The sequence below is a fragment of the Mercenaria mercenaria genome, chromosome 3, assembly GCF_021730395.1.
Source record: "Mercenaria mercenaria strain notata chromosome 3, MADL_Memer_1, whole genome shotgun sequence".
NCBI lineage: Eukaryota > Metazoa > Mollusca > Bivalvia > Venerida > Veneridae > Mercenaria > Mercenaria mercenaria.
In genome coordinates, this window is record NC_069363.1 from 72,634,112 (window position 1) to 72,657,592 (window position 23,481).

Below are 23,481 nucleotides of genomic sequence, written 5' to 3' on the forward strand. Positions count from 1 at the left end.
ATCAACCTGTGAAGTTGTAACCTCGCCCCCCCCCCCCACACACACACTTGATTGTGCTCTCTTAAGGACATCTGTCCTTTAAAGTTCAGATGTAATGAAACTAGAGTTGTCACAGGAGTGACGAATTATACCCCCACAATATGGCATTGTCACAGAACTAAGTCAATGTCAAAGCCGAACTTGCTTGACCTTTGACCTACTGACCATCAAATCAATAGAGGTCATCTGCTAGTCATGATCAACCTCCCTATGAAGTTTCGTGATCCTCCGCCCAAGCTTTCTTAAGCTATTGTCCGTAAAAGGTTTAAATGACCTTTGACCTTTGGAACTCAAAATCAATATGGGTCATCTGCTTGACATGACCAACCTCCAGATTAAGTTTCTTGATCCTAGTCCCAAGCATTCTCAAGTTTTTGTCCGAAAACTGCTAAAATGTTCCGGGTCACTGTGACCTTGACCTGTGACCTACTGACTTTAAAATCATCAGGGGTCATCTGCTAGTCATAACCAACCTCCCTATCAATTTTCATGTTCCTAGGCCCAAGCATTCTCAAGTTATCATCCGGAAACCATTTAACTGTTCAAGGTCACTGTCACCTTGACCTTTGGCCTACTGACCTCAAAGTAGAACTTGACCTGTATTTCATGATGTTACACCTGTGTACCAAAATTTATGACCCTAGGCCCAAACGTTCTCAAGTTATCATCCGGAAACCATTTAACTGTTCCGAGTCACTGTGACCTTGACCTTTGACCTACAGCCCTCAAAGTCGAACTTGACCTACATTTCATGATGTTACAGCTGTGTACCAAAATTTAAGATCCTAGGCCCAAGCGTTCTCAAGTTATCATCTGAAAACCATTTAACTGTTCCAAGTCACTGTGACCTTGATCTTTGACCTACAGACCTCAAGGTCGAACTTGACCTGCATTTCATGATGTTATATCTGTGTACCAAAATTTATGATCCTAGGCCCAAGCGTTCTAGAGTTATCATCCGGAAACCATTTAACTGTTCTGAGTCCCTGTGACCTTGACCTTTGACCTACAGACCTCAAAGTTGAACTTGACCTACATCTCATGATGTTACACCCGTGTACCAAAATTTATGATCCTAGGCCCAAGCGTTCTCAAGTTACCATCCGGAAACCGTTCAACTGTTCAGGGTCACTGTGACCTTGACCTTTGACCTACTGACCCCAATTTCGAAATTGACCTGTATTTTTGACGTTACACCGGTGTACCAAAAACTATTTAAATTGGTCAAGCCTTTTTTGAGTTATCATCTGGAAACCATGCAAAACCAACTGACCGTCCTACCGACCGCCAACCTCACTCCTATATACACCCCCCTCCCCCACCCCAACTTCGTTTTGTGGGGGTATAATTATTTGCCTCTTAGTAACATCCTTAACTTTTTGCCGGACATATTTTTTTTGCGGGGGATACCAATTCATCAACTTTGCTTGTAATTCATACTTTTTATCAAGACAAGGGCCATAACTCAAGATCTGGCTATGCGTGATCCCAATTCAAGCACCAGGTGCACAGTAACAATTCTGTGAGGTTTAATGACTTTGGGTCAGATAACACAACTGAACAGAAACCATTTTTTCTATTTTTAGTTACAGTGACCCTTCACCCTAGCAACCTCATATGCCGTCACAAACTGTCTCTATGCAAGCAACATATTTATCAATTTTCACTGCAATCTGTCAATCCTAACTGAAGTATTGCTTCAAAACCAAAAATTGATGCACCTGACCATCCGCCCTACATTTGCTAATCTAATAATCAGTTCTTTTAAAACCTGGTTAAGATGCATTTCTAGACATGGCATGATCACAATACTCAGTAACTTACTGCTGAGAAAATATTCTGCAGAACTCCCCATTTCATAAGTATATTTCCAATATAACAAAATTTTCTCCCTGGGTTGACTCATGAATAAATTCCAGCTTAAGAACAGATTCATATTTCTGTTTTCCATGTATTAACAAATTCTTCCAAACCAATCATAATTTACCTTTTGCAGCATTTGGGCATTCCCTCGAAAAGTGTCCAGATTCCCCGCACTTGAAGCAGTCTTTACTACCAGTACCGCCACCTACAATGACAACAGTGTATATATCATCTCTTTGCGTTAAAAGTGTCTGTCTAGCAACATTTCATAGCTTAAACTAGAAAATGCTTTTGTAAAAAAGCGCATGTCTCCCCCAATGCAAAGTCCTATAGGCAAGAAAAATAGGGGTCAGGAGCGAAAGTCAAAGAGACACTGATGGTTGGCTGCAATAGGGATCATCTACTTGGCATGTCCAGTCATCCCGCTAAATTTCAACACTCTTGGCCTAGTGGTTCTCAAGTCACTGTTCAGGCTCCTGTGACCTTGACCTTTGATCAAGTGACCTCAAAATAAATAGGGGTCATCTACTTTGCATGTCCAATCATCTCAAGTTATTTCCAAAAAATGATTTTACATGAACAGGCCACTGTGACCTTGACCTTTAATAGACTGACCCCAAAATCAATAGGGGTCATCTACTCTGCATGTTCAATCATCCTATGAAGTTTCAACATTCTGGGTCAAGTGGTTCTCAAGTTATTGATAGGAACTGGTTATCAATGTTCAGGCCTCTGTGACCCTGACCTTTAACGGAGTGACCCCAAAAACAATAGGGGTCATTTACTCTGCATGAACAATCATCCTATAAAGTTTCAACATTCTGGGTCGAGAGGTTCTCAAGTTATTGATTGGAAATGGTTTTCCATGTTCAGGCCCCTGTGGCCTTGACCTTTAACAGAGTGACCCTAAAATCGTTAGGGGTCATCTACTCTGCATGACCAATCATCCTATGAAGTTTCATCATTCTTGGTCAAGTGGTTCTCAAGTTACTGACCGGAAATGGTTTTCAATGTTCAGGACCCTGTGACCTTGACCTTTAATGGAGTGACCCCAAAATCGATAGGGGTCATCTATTTTGCATGTACAATCATCCTATGAAGTTTCAACATTCTGGGTCAAGTGGTTCTCTAGTTATTGATAGGAAATGGTTTTCCATGTTCAGACTCCTGTGACCTTGACCTTTGATGGAGTGACCCCAAAATCAATAGCGGTCATCTACTCTTCATGACCAATCATCCTATGAAGTTGCAACATTCTGGGTCAAGTGGTTCTCTAGTTTTTGATCGGAAATGGTTTTCAATGTTCAGGCCCCTGTGACCTTGACCTTTGACGGAGTGACCCCAAAATCAATAGGGGTCATCTACTCTTCATGGCCAATCATCCTATGAAGTTTCAACATTCTGGGTCAAGTGGTTCTCTAGTTACTGATCGGAAATGATTTTCAATGTTCAGGCCCCTGTGACCTTGACCTTTGACAGAGTGACCCCAAAATCAATAGGGGTCATCTACTCTTCATGGCCAATCATCCTATGAAGTTTCAACATTCTTGGTCAAGTGGTTCTCTAGTTATTGATCGGAAATGGTTTTCAATGTTCAGGCCCCCGTGTCCTTGACCTTTGACAGAGTGACCCCAAAAACAATAGGGGTCGTCTACTCCAGCAGCCCTAGTACCCTATGAAGTTTGAAGGTTCTAGGTCAAATGGTTCTCCAGTTATTCCTCGGAAATGAAGTGTGACGTACGGACGGACGGACGACAGGGCAAAAACAATATGTCTCCTGGGGGAGACATAATAAACCATTAGAAAGCAGCAATTCAATGTGTATGGTACAAACACAAGCTGAACATGCACTGAAGCATTTCATTTTTTCAAATGTGTAAATACTGACTACAACTGAAATGGGAGCACTGCCTTTTAGTGCATTGAAACTAGAAGTGGAAATATCCAGACTTTACAAGCTGCAGGTAAACACTGAATTTTTCAGAACTAACAGTAAGGATATTAGGTACTTATAGTTACTTTTCCATTGGAATTTTGCTAACTGACCAATGTTCCTAAATTTTTTGACTAACTGCTGTAGATCAAAACTTTAACCTGAAATTTGAAGCAAAAAGGGGAAGAATTCAAGAAATACTGGTGCTACAGGTATGGCCCTTGTGCCATGTGATGTGGGTGATGAATTGGAACAATTCTTTTAAGATTAAATCAAATACCTTCTGTGTTATCAAAATACAGTAAAATGCACAACAAGAGCTGTCCGTAAGACAGCCAAGCTCGACTTTTCGAAATATTGTCACAGAAGCTGGAAATTATTACCCAAAATGCTAAATATCAAAAGAGTTTTAAGTTCAAAAGGGGACATATCAGAGTAATGGGACTTGATGCTATCAACTAGTTTTATAACCCCGAAGAAACATGTTAAGTTTCAATTCAATATCTGCATTAGTTTTGGGGATAGTAACTTGCATGTAAAACTTTAACCAAAATTTTCTAAGTCCAAAAGGGGGCATAATTTGCTCAAAATACATGTCAGAGTTACGGAACTTGACCCAGTGAGGTTGGTAATTGACCTAGAAAAAGAATAAATAAGTTTCAAAGCTATATGCCTTTTGGTAATAGCTGTATGTACTTGCACGCAAAACTTTAACCAGGATTTTCTAAGTCCAAAAGGGGGCATAATGGGCGATATCGGTCAGTTAATTCCCCTGATTAAACAGGTGCGCGTATAGGTGGCGCTACATGCGAATAGGTCCTAGAAAATTTTGTTTACATAATTTACATTATATAGTCGCTGTCACTTCAGACTATATTAGTAGATTTGGAAAATATCCGATTATGTTATCAAAATTCAGCTGTTTATCCCTTGAGCAATTGAGGAAAGAGCTTTATTTATATTTATTGATACTCTGTGAGGCTAGCTGTAAGGACTGTTTTAAAGTGCATTTTCTGTGTGTCAGTTTATATATGGACTGTATGATTGTTATGTTTGTTAATTGTGACAATAAATACTTTTATTTAGCTTTAAAGTATTTTTCAATATTGAAATGCCTCCTTGGAAAGTCATTTTATCATTGTACAAGTATTCAGACTATATTCTTAGAATAAGGATCAGTATACTAGACAGTATATATTCCTAAAGTTACAAATTAATCGGAAAGATCTGCATACACAGTTTAATGCAATGAGATCTTGAATAATATAGAAATTATAATAATAATTACTGTAAAATGTTAGAATATAATTATACTCTTGTGATAAGATGTCCCTTCAATTTTCCATCAGCCCAATTAATTTATTATAGGTGTTTTCTCATATATTTCATGAAAATATCATCCATGAGGCATAAATGACCTCTATTGACAAGTTGACATACCACGTGTTAATTTAATTTTATGATGCTGCCTCTTTAATTTTCAGTCAATTCAGTTCACAGCAACTTGCCCACATAAAGTGAAAATATAAATCTCTACATTTAATAAAAACACCCGTAGGATTTATAATACACATACCACAAATCTGTGAAGCTTTAAAAATAAAAACAAATGTGAGACATATTAGACATTATTTCAAATTGCAATGTATTAAGAAAACTTATTATACACATTACATTAACATCTGACCTATATTTAACACCTAAGTGGGAGCAGGAAGTGTTAAGTCTGCTTCAAGGACATATTCTTGAACCCCCTAGAGTTAACAGGACACATGGCATGTACATTTTTATGGTAACAATCAGTATGCAGCCAATGGATAGGCAATTTTATGCAAACTAAATGTTTCCAGAGAAACCATTGTCTATTTGAAACAAAGCTTCCATTCAGGGGTAAAATTTAGCAATATTTTTCAACTAGCTATTATAGCTAGCCCCACTTTGCTTATAAATTGTACGGAAATGTGACTCGCTTGAATTAAAGCTACAATAATAATTTCAGTTATATATTACAAGCCTGCATTTTGAAATGATGAAAATTTTACCGGGCTTTAAATTTTATGTTAAAAACAGAAGAAACAGCTATCCAAATAGATTATATTGATACATTACACGATTAGATTTTTTTAAATACTTTAATTACTTTTTTATTCAGCTGTCAAATGCATGAAAGGTTAAGAAAAAGAGTTTAACCATGATAAAAGCCGAGAGTATACGCATGATAGGACCTATTCGCCCGTAGCGACACCTATCAAATCATGTGGGAAGATAACTCAGCGAATGCTGCCATTTGCCCAAAATACAAGTCAGAGTTATGGGACTTGGTGCTATCAACTAGTTTTATAACCCCTAAGACACATGTGAAGTTTCAATTTAATATCTGAAGTAGTTTTGGAGATAGTTACTTGCATGTAAAACTTTAACCAGGATTTTCTAAGTCCAAAAGGGGGCATAATTTGGCCAAAATACATGTCAGAGTTATGGGACTTGACCCAGTGAGGTAGGTAATTGATCTAGAAAAAGAATAAAGAAGTTTCAAATCTATATGCCTTTTAGTAATAGCTGTATGTACTTGCACGCAAAACTTTAACCAGAATTTTCTAAGTCCAAAAGGGGGCATAATTTGGCCAAAATGAAGGTCAAAGTTATGGGACTTGGTGCTATCAACTAGTTTTATAACCCCGAAGACACATGTGAAGTTTCAATTCAATATCTGCATTAGTTTTGGAGATAGTAACTTGCATGTAAAACTTTAACCAAAATTTTCTAAGTCCAAAAGGGGGCATAATTTGCTCAAAATACATGTTAGAGTTATGGAACTTGACCCAGTGGGGTTGGTAATTGACATAGAAAAAAATAAATAAGTTTCAAAGCTATATGCCTTTAAATGATAGCTGTATGTACTTGCATGCAAAAACTTAACCAAGGTGTGACGCCGACGCCAACGCCAGGGTGAGCTAGACTATTCCTTGAATAGTCGAGCTAAAAATAATCCAAAATTCGATGTAACAAGAAGGCCATGAGGGCCCTGTATCGCTCACCTGACCTAGATCATCAAGAATAACATTCTGACCAAGTTTCATTCAGATATGGTCAACCAAAAATGTGGTCTCTAAAGTGTAAACAAGCTTTTCCTTTGATTTGACCCTGTGACCTAGTTTTTGACCCCACATGACCCAGATTCGAAATGACGTAAAGATCATCAAGATTAACATTCTAAGTTTCATGAAGATACAGTCATAAATGTGACCTCACCTGGCCCAGATTTGAACTTGACCTATAGATCATCAAGATCAACATTCTGACCAAGTTTCATTAAGATATGGTCATAAATGTGGCCTCTACAGTGTTAACTAGCTTTTTCCTTTGATTTAACTGGTGAACTAGTTTTTGATCCTACATGTCAGATTCAACTGGACCTTGAGACCATTAAGATTAACATTCTGACCAAGATTCATGAAGATATAGTCATAAATGTGGCCTCTACAGTGTTTGCAAGCTTTTACTATGATTTGACCTGGTGACCTAGATTTTGATCACAGATGACCCAATATCAAACCCGTCCAAGATTTTATGGAGGGGAAGATTCTGACCAAGTTTTATTAAGATTGGGCCAAAATTGTGACCTCTAGTGTGTTAACAAACTTTTCCTTTGATCTGACCTGGTGACCTAGTTTTTTGATCCCAGATGACCCAGTATCGAACTCATCCAAGATTTTATTGAGGGGAAGATTCTGACCAAGTTTCATTACGATAGGGATAAAATTATGACCTCTAGAGTGTTAACAAGCTTTTCCTCTGTTCTAATTTAGTGACCTAGTTTTTGACCCCACCTGACCAAGATTTGAACTTGACCTATAGATCATCAAGATCAACATTCTGACCAAGTTTCATTCAGATATGGTCAACCAAAAATGTGGTCTCTAAAGTGTAAACAAGCTTTTCCTTTGATCTGACCCTGTGACCTAGTTTTTGACCCCACATGACCCAGATTCGAAATGACGTAAAGATCATTAAGATTAACATTCTAAGTTTCATGAAGATACAGTCATAAATGTGACCTCACCTGGCCCAGATTTGAACTTGACCTATAGATCATCAAGATCAACATTCTGACCAAGTTTCATTAAGATAAGGTCATAAATGTGGCCTCTACAGTATTAACTAGCTTTTCCTTTGATTTGACCTGGTGACCTAGTTTTTGACCCCAGATGACCCAATATCGATCTCGTCCAAGATTTTATTGAGGGGAACATTCTGACCAAGTTTCATTAAGACTGGGCCAAAATTGCAGGCTGTCTAGCATACCCTGACAAAAAATTAGGGCTAATTTTAGGGCAATTTGTACAAAAAAATAGGGCTAAAATTAGGAATTTGGTACAATTTTAAGGAAATTTTAGGGCTAAATTTAGGAATTTTCAAATTAAAATATGGACTTTAAAGACCATGTAATGTGCTTACCTTTATGTGATTGACATAAAAGTAACTCACAAATAGTGCTTTATTTACAGAAAAGACGTCTACCAGCTTTCCACTGTTTTCAGCTATTGTTGGCTGTATCCTGGAAATAAACAGAAATGAGAATTAACTACTCTGACTAAAAGTACACATTAAAAAGAGCACAGTGTCACTAGCTATACACTTACTACGTCGGACTGTGAAGAGTTTTATTATGGCCTCCTCTTCTCCCCTTATAGCCATCACAATCCACACCATATTTTTTTATTCTTTAATTTTTTAAACAAGAAACAATGCCAAAAGGTAAGAAATGCTGTCAACTGGAGTACAGTGTATTGCCAGCAACAGTGCATATCAGAGTACACAAATTGAGAGTGAACTAAGACAAGTGTTCAACAAACTCATAACTATGATTAACTTGTACAGAAATTATAACACACTTATTACCAACAAATACATAGTTTTACAACATTCAGCATGGACATCAGGTACTTGATATACTTAGGCCACTACTTTTTTATTTTTTGGTTCACAAGATTTTTTTGGAAAAATGTCCACTGGTAGGTCGAAAAAAAAACAAAAACAAAAAAAAAAAGACTTTTGCCCACCATGCGTGTGAAAACCAATATTTTCTGTATTAATTGACTTAAATCAGAGGAATAAATAAAACATTAAATATCCTTTCCATTTACTTGTCATTCCTGTTATTATAAAAATTCAAACATACCAACATTTTAATATCATTGAATGTCCAAGACTATTCGTCCTGCTAGCTGTGATTCCCCGAACGATTAGGTTGTCTGGAATCACCCGACTGATAGCCGTACCTATTAGTTCGCTAATGTCGGCACGCAAAAAAAACTTGTTTTGTCCAGATTTAATAGACAATGCACCCCAAAAAGTCAGCTCAAAAAAACACGCACTCATCGTGGGGGCTGCCATGTAGGCCGGTTATAATGAAACATATGGTCAAACTAAATCCAACATGAGCTATTTAGCATGGAATGAGTATAGATACACAAGATAACACACAGAAAAAAAGTCCTCAAAAATACCACTACAGGATACTGAGATATCACATCATATTTATTGGGGGAAAAAGTATTTTCCAGTGTCCGTTATCATGCACCGTGTGCTATTTTTTCTCTACTTCCGGTAAGAAGTAAACATCGCAGTTCGCTGTCAAGTTGTTTTGAAAACACACTCTGTTCGAAGAATACTGGTTATTGTCAAGTGAATCGTGTATGGTAAGTAAAAATATTTATTGACTGAAGTCTGTCAAATGTCTGTTACTACGTGAATGCAATATTAAATTATATAGTTATCAAGGCTGTTTGATTTTTATGGGTTTCCGCGAAGTTCACTACGACAAAGTGTTTTATTCAAAACATGTACTAATACACAGACCAGTATGAAATGTAAGTGTTAGCAGTATTAGAATTGTCAACGGTAGATTATTCTGAAAAAGGTCTAGTAAAGTTAAATCAGGCACATGGGTTATGCATGGAAAATAGATATACGGAAGCGTGTTTGTGTCGTAAAAAAAAGATGTTTAAAATTATTAATTTTGTAGAAACGAAATTAAATGCATCCATTTTGTATATCTAAGTAGTAGAAGTATATTTCTTTCAAAAATACTGACTATTTTATATGTCATTGTTATAGAATCAATCTTGTTATATTCAGATCAAAATTTATGATTGCGTTATGCTGTCTGTGGCATATGTGCTACTAGAAGAAACAAGTTTTTTTACTGTTCAAAGTGTTGCTATACTATTTGTCTGGTGTTTACTGGATTTCATCATGAGGTAAAACCCTTGCTATTTGGATTTGTAACATTTGATTTTTACAAAATTGTTTTAAATACTTCAATACCAATGCATATAATTTTCTTGTGAAAATTTGTTGATACATCTTACAGTTTAACACTAATCTTTCTTTGTGTTATTTGCGACATGAAAGACGAACGTAAAATAGCAACATTGGGTGAAAAGATGTGTAGATAGTTAATTTCTTCAGCCAGGAATAAAGGTACTCTAATATTATATTCATGCATTTCTGTAGTTTATGCTTTTTCCTGGCTTATCTTTAATTTCAATATTCAATTGTGTAGTGTATCTGTATTGAAAGAAAGGTATTTTCAAATCGCCATCTGGTTTTTCACTGTATTATTGTATCAAAACATTACACAATACTTGTGTGTCATTGTATCTCCTCCTTTGAAACCTAAACATCTTTGATATTTGTACATATTTATTTATTTATTTTGTTGGGTTTAACGTCGCACCGACACAATTTTAGGTCATATGGCGACTTTCCAGCTTTAATGGTGGAGGAAGACCCCAGGTGCCCCTCCGTGCACAATTCCATCACGAGCGGGCACCTGGGTAGAACCACCGACCTTCCGTAAGCCAGCTGGATGGCTTCCTCACGTGAAGAATTCTACGCCCCAAAGAGGTTTCGAACCTACATCGATGAGGGGCAAATGGTTTGAAGTCAACGAAATATATTTGTACATAAAAGAATGAATTATAAAAGGGACCAAAATGAGTCTATTTGTGTCAACCCTTTTATAAATATAGATTATATATTACTCGCCTATTAATCTTAATGTCAAATCAGTTGACCGTTATGTTTATTACTCTTTTTATAAAATTGCAGGAGAACAAATGTATGTTAGACCTGAGGAAGTTGTGTGCTATGAGTGTAGAAAAATTACTGCCACCCGAATCTACTTGGAGATGCAAACGGTACCTCTATAACGTAGCGAAACGGACACATTCATCTGACTTCTTTTCATTTCAAATGCCTGTTCTGTGGTACATATGCCAAACAAAATGACAAAAAGGCATATGATGACTTCCAAATTTCAGTCAAATATAAAGAAAAATTGGAAGCGAAGTCTTCTGTTGACTCTAATCCGTATATGATCTAACAGCAGTTGGTGCAAGATATCATCAAAAGTGTAGCATGCATTTCAGAACAGGATGTCAAGTTCCAACTCAACATCAAACACCTCAAAATACTGTAAAACGTAGTAAAGGTAGACCAACAAAAGAATCATCTAAAGAGGCATTTTTGAAAACCATGCATTATTTTGAAAACACTGAAAGTGAGCAAATAGCTTAAATTATTAAATGATCCCATGCAGCTTTGTAAATAAACACTCTTAACATGATGACATTGAAACAGCTGGTAGTGTATCATTCATAATTATGTTTGTTCAAAGGTAAAACAAATGAAACATTAAACACATTGAGGTATAGAAAATTCATTACGAAGGCAACAAGCACATCGGTAGTAAAGATACAGAGCTTAACTCCTACAGAGGCAACTGCAAAGTTTCATAATTTTAGAGAGCACTGCCATTAAAGTAGAGACATGGATTGGAAAGGAAACAAACCCTCTTGACTTGGGATTGTACAGACGTGGTGATAAACTTGTTCCTTGGCACAGAGGTTGCTCTACTGGGATGGCTATAGATGTCATGACATTAACACTTAACTGACTTTCATAATCTTGAGAGAGCAATGAAAAGTTTTTCGAACTCCTGAATTACAGTTAACATGTTTTAAAGAAACATGTCTTATTACTAAGAACAACATACTAACTTTATAAAATTGTAGTTTAGTATTGATTTTAAAACAGTTTTAACATTTTACTGTAGTGACCTGTTCTATATATACTATAATACAGTCACTGTTGATCTGGGATTCTTTTCCTTAAAGTTTCTTAATATACTGTTGTTATTATAATATTTATTACATTTAGTGCGAGTTTCAAGGAAATAGTTTAAAGATATTGCATTCACATTTTATTGAAGGATGGACCCGCCCGCTTAGCTCATTGGGAAGAGCACCGATCTACGGATCGCGGGGTCGTGAGTTGGATCCTTGGGCGGGCCGTATGTTCTCCATGACAATTTGATAAAAGACATTGTGTCTGAAATCATTCATCCTCTACCTCTGATTCATGTGGGGAAGTTGATAGTTACTTGATGATAACAGGTTTGCACAGGTAAAGAATCCAGGAACACTGGTTAGGTCAATTGCCTGCCGATACATAACTGAAATACTGTTTAAAAACGGCGGTAAATCCAACACAAATAAAATTGATGGTTGGGGTAAATCTATAGTGTAAATTAATGCATTTATTAGTAAATGTCACAACAAAGCTTAGTATCAGCTTTAATTTATGTGATATTTCATATAACCAATGCCTCTGAGTGAAGAAATAAACCAATGTATAGGTTTAAACTAATGTATGTTACCTAATGAATGAACCTCTTGATTCGTCTGAATCATCGAATTGCAAAGAGGGTGCCCTTTATAATCTCATTTTTTAAGATTTTCCAATGGGATTTTTTTTGAGGACTTTTTTTCTAAAATGCTCTAATGTTTAAAGATTATAAAACAATAAAAACATTTCATGTTGGAATTTGTTTAACCTTTTGACAAAATATGTGGTAATATGACCGGCCTAATGGTGTATGACTGCTTTAGGTGTTTTTAATCGAAATTTATGAATCATGTTACCGATATGAAAACCAGTCTACAATACCTCGGCTTTTATCGTTGTATGCATTATGTGTCCAAGATAGTGTATTCAGTCATAAATGTCGATTCGAACTTAAAAACATTCGTTTTTTTTTTTCGTTTCGTCCCACATTCGGTTCGGTCGGGAAAATACGTTTTTAAAAAAAAGTGAAATTGCAATTTTATTTTTTTTTCTACTTTTCGGAAAATAACACTCGCCGGTTTTGTAAACCAATTTATTAAAAAGAAATGGCCTTAGAAAATACAAATTAAACTAGCACAGGTCATTAAATTAGCAAATTTACAACAAGAGCACCGCCTTGCGGGTGCTGACGCTCATCTGATTTTTTTTGTATAATAGAAATATTGTCCTACCCATGATTTTCTAAGTCTAAAAAGGGCCATCATTCTTGCAAAAAGCAGGATAGAGTTATGTTTCTTGATGTACAGTGTCCACTTATGATGGTGAAAAACTGTTGCAAGTTTTAAAGCAATAGCTTTGATAGTTTATGAGAAAAGTTGACTTAAACATAATACTCAACCAAGAAAATGATTTTCTAAGTCCAAAAGGGGCAATAATTATTGCAAAAAGCAGGATGGAGTTATGTTGCTTGCTGTACATGGTCAGCTTATGATGGTGAACAAGTGTTGCAAGTTTCAAAGCAATAGCTTTGATAGTTTAAGAGAAAAAGTTGACCTAAACATAAAACTTAACCAAGAAATCTGATATTTTCTAAGAACAAAAGGGGCCATAAATCTTGCAAAAAGCAGGATGGAGTTATGTTTCTTGCTGTACAGGGTCAGCTTATGATGGTGAACAAGTGTTGCAAGTTTTAAAGCAATAGCTTTGATAGTTTAGGATAAAAGCTGACCTAAACATAAAACTTAACCAAGAAAACTGATTTTCTAAGTCCAAAAGGGGCAATAATTCTTGCAAAAAGCAAGATGGAGTTATGTTTCTTGATGTACAGGGTCTGCTTATGATGGTGAACAAGTATTCCAAGTTTCAAAGCAATAGCTTTGATAGTTTAGGAGAAAAGTTGACCTAAACATAAAACTTAACCAAGAAATCTGATATTTTCTAAGTACAAAAGGGGCCATCAATCTTGCAAAAAGCAAGATGGAGTTATGTTTCTTGCTATACAGGGTCAGCTTATGATGGTGAACAAGTATTCCAAGTTTCAAAGCAATAGCTTTGATAGTTTAGGAGAAAAGCTGACCTAAACATAAAACTTAACCAGGCAACGCCAACGCCGACGCCGACGCCGACAACCGCTCAAGTGATGACAATAACTCATCATTTTTTTTCAAAAAATCAGATGAGCTAAAAACTGTTTCCAAGCCATACATTTGTTGACATCAGTGCATGATTGTGAGAAAAATCTCAAGAATGGTCTCCTCTTCACCCTTTTCAGCTATCACATTCCACAATAAACAATTTGTTAATTTGAAGCATTGACAGCTCAAACAAGAGCACCGCCTTGCGGGTGCTGACGCTCATCTGATTTTTTTGTGTAATAGAAATATTGTCCTACCCATGATTTTCTCAGTCTAAAAAGGGCCATCATTCTTGCAAAAAGCAGGATAGAGTTATGTTTCTTGATGTACAGTGTCCACTTATGATGGTGAAAAACTGTTGCAAGTTTTAAAGCAATAGCTTTGATAGTTTATGAGAAAAGTTGACTTAAACATAATACTCAACCAAGAAAATGATTTTCTAAGTCCAAAAGGGGCAATAATTATTGCAAAAAGCAGGATGGAGTTATGTTGCTTGCTGTACAGGGTCAGCTTATGATGGTGAACAAGTGTTGCAAGTTTCAAAGCAATAGCTTTGATAGTTTAAGAGAAAAACTTGACCTAAACATAAAACTTAACCAAGAAATCTGTTATTTTCTAAGTCCAAAAGGGGCCATAAATCTTGCAAAAAGCAGGACAGAGTTATGTTTCTTGCTATACAGGGTCAACTTATGATGGTGAACAAGTGTTGCAAGTTTTAAAGCAATAGCTTTGATAGTTTAGGATAAAAGCTGACCTAAACATAAAACTTAACCAAGAAAACTGATTTTCTAAGTCCAAAAGGGGCAATAAATCTTGCAAAAAGCAGGACAGAGTTATGTTTCTTGATGTACAGGGTCAACTTATGATGGTGAACAAGTGTTGCAAGTTTTAAAGCAATAGCTTTGATAGTTTAGGAGAAAAGTTGACCTAAACATAAAACTTAACCAAGAAATCTGATATTTTCTAAGTACATAAGGGGCAATAAATCTTGCAAAAAGCAAGATGGAGTTATGTTTCTTGCTATACAGGGTCAGCTTATGATGGTGAACAAGTATTCCAAGTTTCAAAGCAATAGCTTTGATAGTTTAGGAGAAAAGCTGACCTAAACATAAAACTTAACCAGGCAACGCCGACGCAGACGCCGACGCCGACGCCGACAACCGCTCAAGTGATGACAATAACTCATCATTTTTTTTCAAAAAATCAGATGAGCTAAAAATTGCAGTGGGAAAAATATACATCTAATATTCTAATAAAAATGTTGATGGGCATCAGTTACATATTTGACTAGGAACTTGTATAGCTTGCAAACAATACATACATGTATAAAGAATAAATCTGAACTGTGATCACATATTACATAATTATGAAGAACAGGCCAAGTAAATAATCAGAATTTGACCTGATTTTTTATTATGTCTACACCTATATACACCTATTAACTAGGTATTACTTCTGCACTATGTGTATGCTACACTTCCAGTGAAGGAGCACTAAATATCCCTCAGATAATCTTCACTGGGAAATAGATCTTTCAAGTATCACAATTTACCTTCAGAAATCCTATCTCTGTCATCTAGTCACAACCAATAACAAGCTGAACACATGGATCCACTGGTAAACTGCTTTGAACTGTGCTAAACTGTTTTTTTCTGAATTAGAACTTTTAAACAACATTTAAAACATTTTCTCTTTTTGATCATTGCAAAAAAGTTAAAAAAATTAGGAATCTTTGTGAAAAAACAGGGCCTTTTTAGGAATTTCCTTTGATTTTTTTAAAAAAATAGGAATTTTAGCCAAATTGAAAAAAAATAGATAAAAGTAGGAATTTTAGGGACGCTAGACAGCCTGAAATTGTGACCTCTAGAGTGTTAACAAGCTTTTCCTTTGATTTGACCTGGTGACCTAGTTTTTGACCCCAGATGACCCAATATCAAACTTGTCCAAGATTTTATTCAATGAACATTCTGACCAAGTTTCATTAAGATTGGGCCAAAATTGTGACCTCTAGAGTGTTAACAAGCTTTTCCTTTGATTTGACCTGGTGACCTAGTTTTTGACCCCAAAGTGCTGCTACCCAACAATTTACATGAATTCCAAAAACCAGTTTATGAGAAGAGGTAATTAAAGATTTTTCTATTTTTGGCACTAGTGACTCCTAAAAGTGGACAAGGATCTTATTTTAACTAACTTTGGATAGGACCTGATAAAGATGCTAGAGACCAAGTTTGATGAACAGCCATCAAACAATTCATGAAAAAAAGTTAATTATTTTCCTACTTTTAACTCTAGCTGCACCTATAATGGGCCGAATCCCTCCCCCACCCCATTAGAACAAATGTGGTAGAGGATCTTAAAATTATGCTACTGACCAGATTTGATGACGGTCCATGAAGCTGAATAATATTCGTATTGTGTTTCATGCCCTTCTAGGCATATTTTCAACAAGATGGCCCTAGGTTGCTCACCTGAGAAACACACCATAACAGTGTAAACATGTTTGACCTAGTGATTTCATGGAAACAAATATTCTGACCAACTTTCATTAAGATTGGACCAAAAATGTGGTCTCTAAAGTGTAAACAAGTATTTTCTTCAATCTGACCTCGTTTTTGATGACCTACATTCAAACTTGACCTAGATTTGATCAAAGTAATCATTCTGATCAAATTTCATGAACGTTTTTCTTTAATTTGTCCTAACGACCTAGTTTTTGATCCCAGATGACCCATATTCAAACTTGACCTTAATTTCATCAAGGCTATCATTCTGACCAAAGATCAGTTGAAGAATACAGCCTCCATCGCATACACAAGGTTTTTCTTTGATTTGACCTAGAGACCTAGTTTTTGATCCCAGATTGCCCATTTTCGAACTTGGCCTAGATTTCATCAAGGCAATCACTGACAAAATTTCATGAAGATCAGTTGAAGAATACAGCCTCTATCGCATACACAAGCTAAATGTTGACAGACAGACAGACGCCGAACATCAAGCGATCACAAAAACTCACAAGTCAATGGTCAACCCTGGTCTGGCTGAGTGAAATCTCAAACAAAACAGCACATGCTGAATTATGTTATCAATTTGCTTTATTACCTCCAAAGTCAGATCCACCACTTGATCCAAATCCTGTAGATTTCCCAAAGCCACTACCACCACCTCCACTCCCAAATCCACCCCCTCCACTGCTGCTACTTCCAAAAGGTTTCTTGCTGCCAAATCCAGAAGATCCTCCCCCAGATCCACTTTCTTCCCAGCCACTGTCCCCACCAGAAGAGCTCTGCTTCGATCCAAATCCACTGGACCTTGCTCCAAATCCACTACTTCCTCCACTAGGCTGTCTGCTAGAACCAAAAGATCTTGGTTTGTTCCCAAAGCCCGAGTCTCCACCTTCATCCCAACCAGAATCTTCACTACCTGTGACCTGAATAAAAATCAGACGTAGGCTACATGACCAATAAACAAGAGGGCCAAGATGGCCCTAGATTGCTTACCCGAGTTGTGCTGCTTGAACAATTTTGGTAGAGAGATATGCAAGGAAAATGTTTGAGCTTATTTTGAAATTTTGGAATAGTGACAGCAACAAGAACATTTCTAAGTTTCTACTAAATAGAGAGGGGTTGTTTGGGGGGGGGGGGGAAGTGACCTTAAGTGATCTTAAAAGTTGGGGCTGCTGTTTCTGACAAGAAATTTTCTAATATATGTACATAGGGAAACAGCCATACCACCTTGTGGCCATGTTTTTTTATCAACCAAAGTAATTTGAACACTACTGGTAGGTGATCACACAAGGAACTAGGGCCGTCATTGATTGGGTCTTAGGCATATCGACGATACCGACATATCAGAAGACAAATATCGACGATATATCGATTATTAAATTAGATTTACAACTTATTTGTTCATATGCATACTAAATACCTTCCTGTAAATGCTATTTTTAGTTCTACTGCCTACTTTTCATATTCCTGTTTGATTGTGTTGTATTTGTATTTATGAAATAAAAGAAATAAATAAAAACTAGAACTGTCACAGGAGTGACTCATACCCCCACCATACGGTCTTGTCACAGAAGAATGGCAACCATAAGAAATCTTAAAAATACTTAGTCTTTGGAGTACTTCATCCTGGGCTTCCACATGTAAGTAATACTAGTATAATACTAGTATTGTAATACTAGTAAATATATTAAATCTCTAATATTAGAGATACACTATAAGTGATACTTAAAATAATCGGAAAAAGTTGTTTCCCTTTGAAAATGAATGCCATTTGTACTTAAAATAATCGAAAACAGTTGTCTCCCTTTGAAAATGAATGCCATTTGTAAAGAAATAAAGATAAACAATTGCTGAAAACTGTGTTCCACCTTGTAATGCGAAATTTCACCACTCGCACGCTATTGCAAATGCATCAAAACGAACATGTGTAACAGTTCTTTGAAAATGGTGAGTTTTTAAAGGCGTTTAACTGTCCGGAAGTGGAGCCCCTTTTGGCAGCCCTTTTCCGGAATTCAATGTTTATATCAGTATACTGATACTTGTTTCGTAAAGTAATATACATGTTTTACATGCTGTTCAATTTTCATGTCAAACAACTCTTTCTTTCTATGATGTGGTGTTGTTTGATTTTTGTTTCTCAAGGCCTCCATCGAAACCTTAAGTTGTTTTTTGAGGGTCTGAGTGTTTATCTGGATAGTTTTTTCTCTCTGTAAAATATCGATTTTTGAAAATGGGAATCAATAATCGATCAACAAAAAAATATCGTTGATACATCGGTATCGTTTCTATCGATGACAGCCCTACAAGGAACATTGTCTGAAATTATTTTAAAATTGGGCCAGCAGTTTCATACAAGAAGATCTAAGGTTTCCAATATATACATATAAGGAAAAATGACCACTCCCTCTGGGGGGCATGTCTTTTGACAAATCAAAGTAAGATGATGAATCTTGGTAGAGGGTCCCACAAGGACCATTTGTGTAAAGTTGTTTTAAAATTAGGCTGGCTGTTTCATACGACTTCCACTAAATACATAAAGGGAAAAGTGACAGGGCACACCCTCTGGCGGCCATATTTTTTTGACAAATCTAAATAATTTACACAATACTGATAGAGGCTTATGACTGATACTATTTCCAAATCAGACTAGTTTAGATGTTAGAAGATTCTGCTCCTTTTAGCTCTAACAGCTCCTATGTGCAAACCAAGCAGAACAATAAGAATAATTTTGGAAGAAGACCACTTAAGGAACATCCAGGCCAAGTTTCATCAACTTCCAAAACACAGTTTCAGAGATGTCTTTAGAAGGAAAGTGTGGACAGACATTTCGTGATTACATTAGCTTCTGCCTAAGCACTATGTGCTCTGTGAGCCAAAATATTTTACATATAGTAGAGTAAAAACAATGCCAACATAAAATCTGTTAGTCAAGTATTTGAAGCAACCACTAACTGAAATGTTCAGAGAAAACAGGATAAAATGTTAAAAACCTACCAATTTCTTAAAGAGATATATCTCATTCTATGATTCAGCAAACTTACAGTGATTTTCATGGCCTGTCCAAGTTTAGAAGCTGAGACAGATCTAGATGAAGGACCACTGTCTGTTTCAGGGCAGGTTGTTCCAGTCATAGTACCAAACTTCTGGTTAATGTTTGTGCCTTTCTTGTCAACCAGTTCTACTTTGTACATGAGGTTTCCCTGATCACGAAGTTCAGCTTTAAATGTTGCTACAAACGACTGTTCCTCAACCATTTCCGTGAACTGAACTATGTGCTCTGGGGACCAGAATCCCTGTGGGGACGACACACCTATGGAAATACAAAAATCAAAATTAGTCTGTCAGATCCACTGATAAGAGGCCAGACAACAGAACCAACTGTCGCCTGCTACTCCCAGGGATCGAATTTAACGGTCGCTAACTCGCAAAATTCGAGTAAGAATAAAAAAATGCGAGTAGAAAATCATGGCACTCGAACATTTTTGCGATCACGTTCGAAAACCGGGGAATTCGCTCAAACTGTCCTTTTCTCTTTAAAAACTCCTTTCGGGCAGTTAATTTACCGATAATCACGTGACTGCTTCTAGACGCTTGTCGCTTTATACAAAAGTAATTATCGGATATGTAAGTAAGCGTCTAGGCAATATTTGTTTTCATTTTGGACGTCTGTAATTTGCAAAGTTCTGTGAAAATGGAGAGGAAATAACATGTTTCTTGGTGCAAAAAAGCCCGCGGAGCTCGAAAATGCTAGCAACACTACCAACTGTGACCTGAGAAAAACTTAAAAGATCAACGTCAAGCCAAAAGTCCAAAGAATCATTGAGTACATTAGTTTGTATCGTACTTTCAAAACCAGAAAGTCCCAAGCCTGTCCGGACTGTGAACTTTTATATGAAACCAAACAACAACAAAACAACTTGAATTTAGCACGTAAACAGCTTTTAAATAATTGCTAGTGGAACCCATCATTTTGCTAGTGGAAAAAAATTTGCTAGTTGGAAAAAAAGTTAAATTCGATCCCTGACTCCTGAATGAAAGAGGTTGTTTTTTTATTGGAATACAGTTCAAATACAGCTTTATGTGTTTATTATTGTAATGTAACAAAATCTGTGTCCATTTCAAAGCCTTTCAGTGTCATGTAATATTTATAATTAAACAGACCTGCTGGAGGTCAATGCTTGTGTTTTCAAAAAGCCTGTCACTAAAAAAAGATAAAATTATGAAACAACAGCTCCGCTGAGCGAAGCAATATATGCCCAAAGGGGTTATATCAGAGGACGAGGGAAGCAAAATTTAAAGAAAAAGCATATTTAATAGCCCGAACTTTAACACCTTAAAATACATAATTTTTGCACCATATAACATTTTGTTTTACAGACATCTCTATGCATGTTTGAAGTAATAAAAAAGACATACAGAGATTACAGTACATGTCTGCCATGTTTTTGAAACATTTTAACTCGAAATACTCCAGTCCAGATCAGCATCGTCAGAGTCCAAAAGCATCGGACATGACACTCCTTGCCAAAACGAAATCTAAACTGTTATGCCTGATTTTTTAGGATCCGCACTCGCCAGTTACTGCAACTCGGACTGTTGACAATTTGTAAGATGTAATACCGAGTGCTGAATACACATTTACACACACGCTGATAGCATAATTTAAGCTATGCCTACTGCAGGTACTTGTGAGATTTTCGCGAGAAGTGTGAAAGCTTATCAAATTATCCGTTATGCTAGAGGTGTTTGTATTCAGCCAATTAGCGCTGCGGTTACGTCTTTGACACTGTGTTTGATTGTTAACACGTAAGAGTACAAAAACCAATACTTTCATAAGCGTTTCTCAGTCTGGAAAATCACGATGCAGTACTCGTTTAATTAGCATGTTTTTTAAACAAATGAGGAAAATTCGGTAGCCCAGTCGGGCTTGTACCTGTGGAAAATCGGTAGCCCGAGCTGAAATTTGGTAGCCACGGGCTGTCGGACTACCGTGAATTTCAAACACTGGGAATGGTAAAGAAATATATCCGACAAAGTTGAGATGTTACTTAGAAGCAAATAATTTCATTACATTTGAACTTAAAAGAACAGATGTCCTTAAAAGAGCACAACCAAGTAAAAAATCTGGAATGTGGGTGGTGACAGGTGGGGAGTTACAACTTCACATGTTGATAAATATTCATGGAGGTTTGAAAAATTAAATAAAACCAAGATGGTCGCTCATCTGAGTAACACACCGTAAGTGTAAACATGTTTAACCTAACAACCCAGTTTTTGACACCACATGACCCAGTTTCAAACTCATCTGACCCAGATTAGAACTCATCCAGGACTTAATGGAGACAAACACTCTGACAAAGTTTAGTGAAGATTGGAGCAAAAGTGACCTCTAGAGTATAAACAAGCTTTTCTTTAGATTTGACCTAGTGACCTAGTTTTGATCTCAACTGACCCAGATTCGAAATCATACAAGATTTGAAAACAAACATTCTGACTAAGTTTTATGAAGATCTAATAAAAAATGTGGCCCCTACAGTGTAAACAAGCTTTTTTTCCAATTTGACCTAGGTTTTGACTCCATGTGACCCAGAAAAAAAATCATCTGAAATTTCATGGAGACAAACATTCTGACCAAGTTCCAAGCACAACAGATGAAAAATGGAGCCCCTATTGCACACATCAAGTTTTTCCTTGATTTGACAGTGACCTAGCTTTTGACCTCAGATGACCTATATTCAAACTTGACCTAGATTTGATCAAGAAAAACAGTTTTCAAATTTCACGAATATCCAGTGAAAAATGAAGCCCCTATTGTATACACAAGGTTCTGTTTAACAGGGTTCCCACTCTTTTCCGTGGAAATAATTCAAGGACTTTTTTAAGGACTTTTCCAGGACATTTTCACAAAATTCAAGGACTAATAGAGCGCCTCGTGGTTCAAAGGTAGAGCGCCCGAACCTGATCCTGACATTGTAGGTTCAAGTCCCGTCAGAAGTGAAATTCTTTCACTGCTTCTAAGATTTTTAAAAGGTGCTAGAACAGACATAAATGGACAGACTCCAATATACCCCCTTTGAACTTCATCAGTGGGGGTATAACACATGTAAATTTAATTAAACTAAAAAACAGGACTCGATTTTCAACAAGTGTTCAGGACTTTTCAAAATTGTCATTAGGTTGCTTTTTAGATTGACTTCTTGTGCTGATAAGCATCTCTTCACCTTGTGATTCAATTTTAAGGGTGTTCTGCAATTTGTCATATGTATTTCAGTCAGATTACAAGCACGGACAATGCAGTCATCTCGCAATACCGATTTATTGTCAATTTTCAGACTTTTACAGTTGTATTTTACACTAGCTTTGCCAATTTCTCTTCTTTATAGGAAAGAAATCATTTTTCAAAGTGTGCCACGTTTTTCTTTCATGTTAATCACCAGACACTTTACTAAGAAAGACAACTCCGTATGGACTAAGTAGGTGTAACACTACTAAATTCTCAACTGATGTGAAGAGTTGAAGACGCAAATTTTTCAAGAACAGAGATAGCAATGCCGGTGTTTCTCTATTTAAATATGTTTGCTTTTTATGTACACTTGCAATATTGTAAGCATACAGAAAGAACAAAATTCCAGACTTTTCCCAGGTTTTTTTTGCCCTTGAAAATGAAATGAAAACTTCAAGGATTTTTCCAGTTTTCCAAGAAGCGTGGGAACCCTGGTTTGATTTGACCAGGTAACCTAGTTTTTGACCCCAGATGACCCATATTCAAACTTGACCTAGATTTCATCTAGATCATCCTGATCAAATTTCATAAACAAGAGGACCATGATGGTCCTGAATCGCTCACCTCTTCCCACATGATCCAGTTTTGAGT

At 36.5% G+C, this 23,481-nt stretch overlaps 1 protein-coding gene across 6 annotated transcripts in view; it reads right to left on the reverse strand.

Moving 5' to 3' along the window:
• Positions 1 to 23,481, reverse strand: part of LOC123524421 (uncharacterized) — a 146,787-nt gene that overhangs the window by 89,963 nt on the left and 33,343 nt on the right. For all 6 annotated transcript variants that reach the window (XM_045302613.2, XM_045302612.2, XM_045302610.2 and 3 more), the window contains exons 6-8: positions 19,649 to 19,917; positions 17,203 to 17,530; positions 2,027 to 2,107 (exon numbers count right to left, since the gene is read on the reverse strand). In XM_045302613.2, the coding sequence (XP_045158548.2) occupies positions 2,027 to 2,107; positions 17,203 to 17,530; positions 19,649 to 19,917 (678 nt within the window). The remainder of the gene's footprint in view (positions 1 to 2,026; positions 2,108 to 17,202; positions 17,531 to 19,648; positions 19,918 to 23,481) is intronic.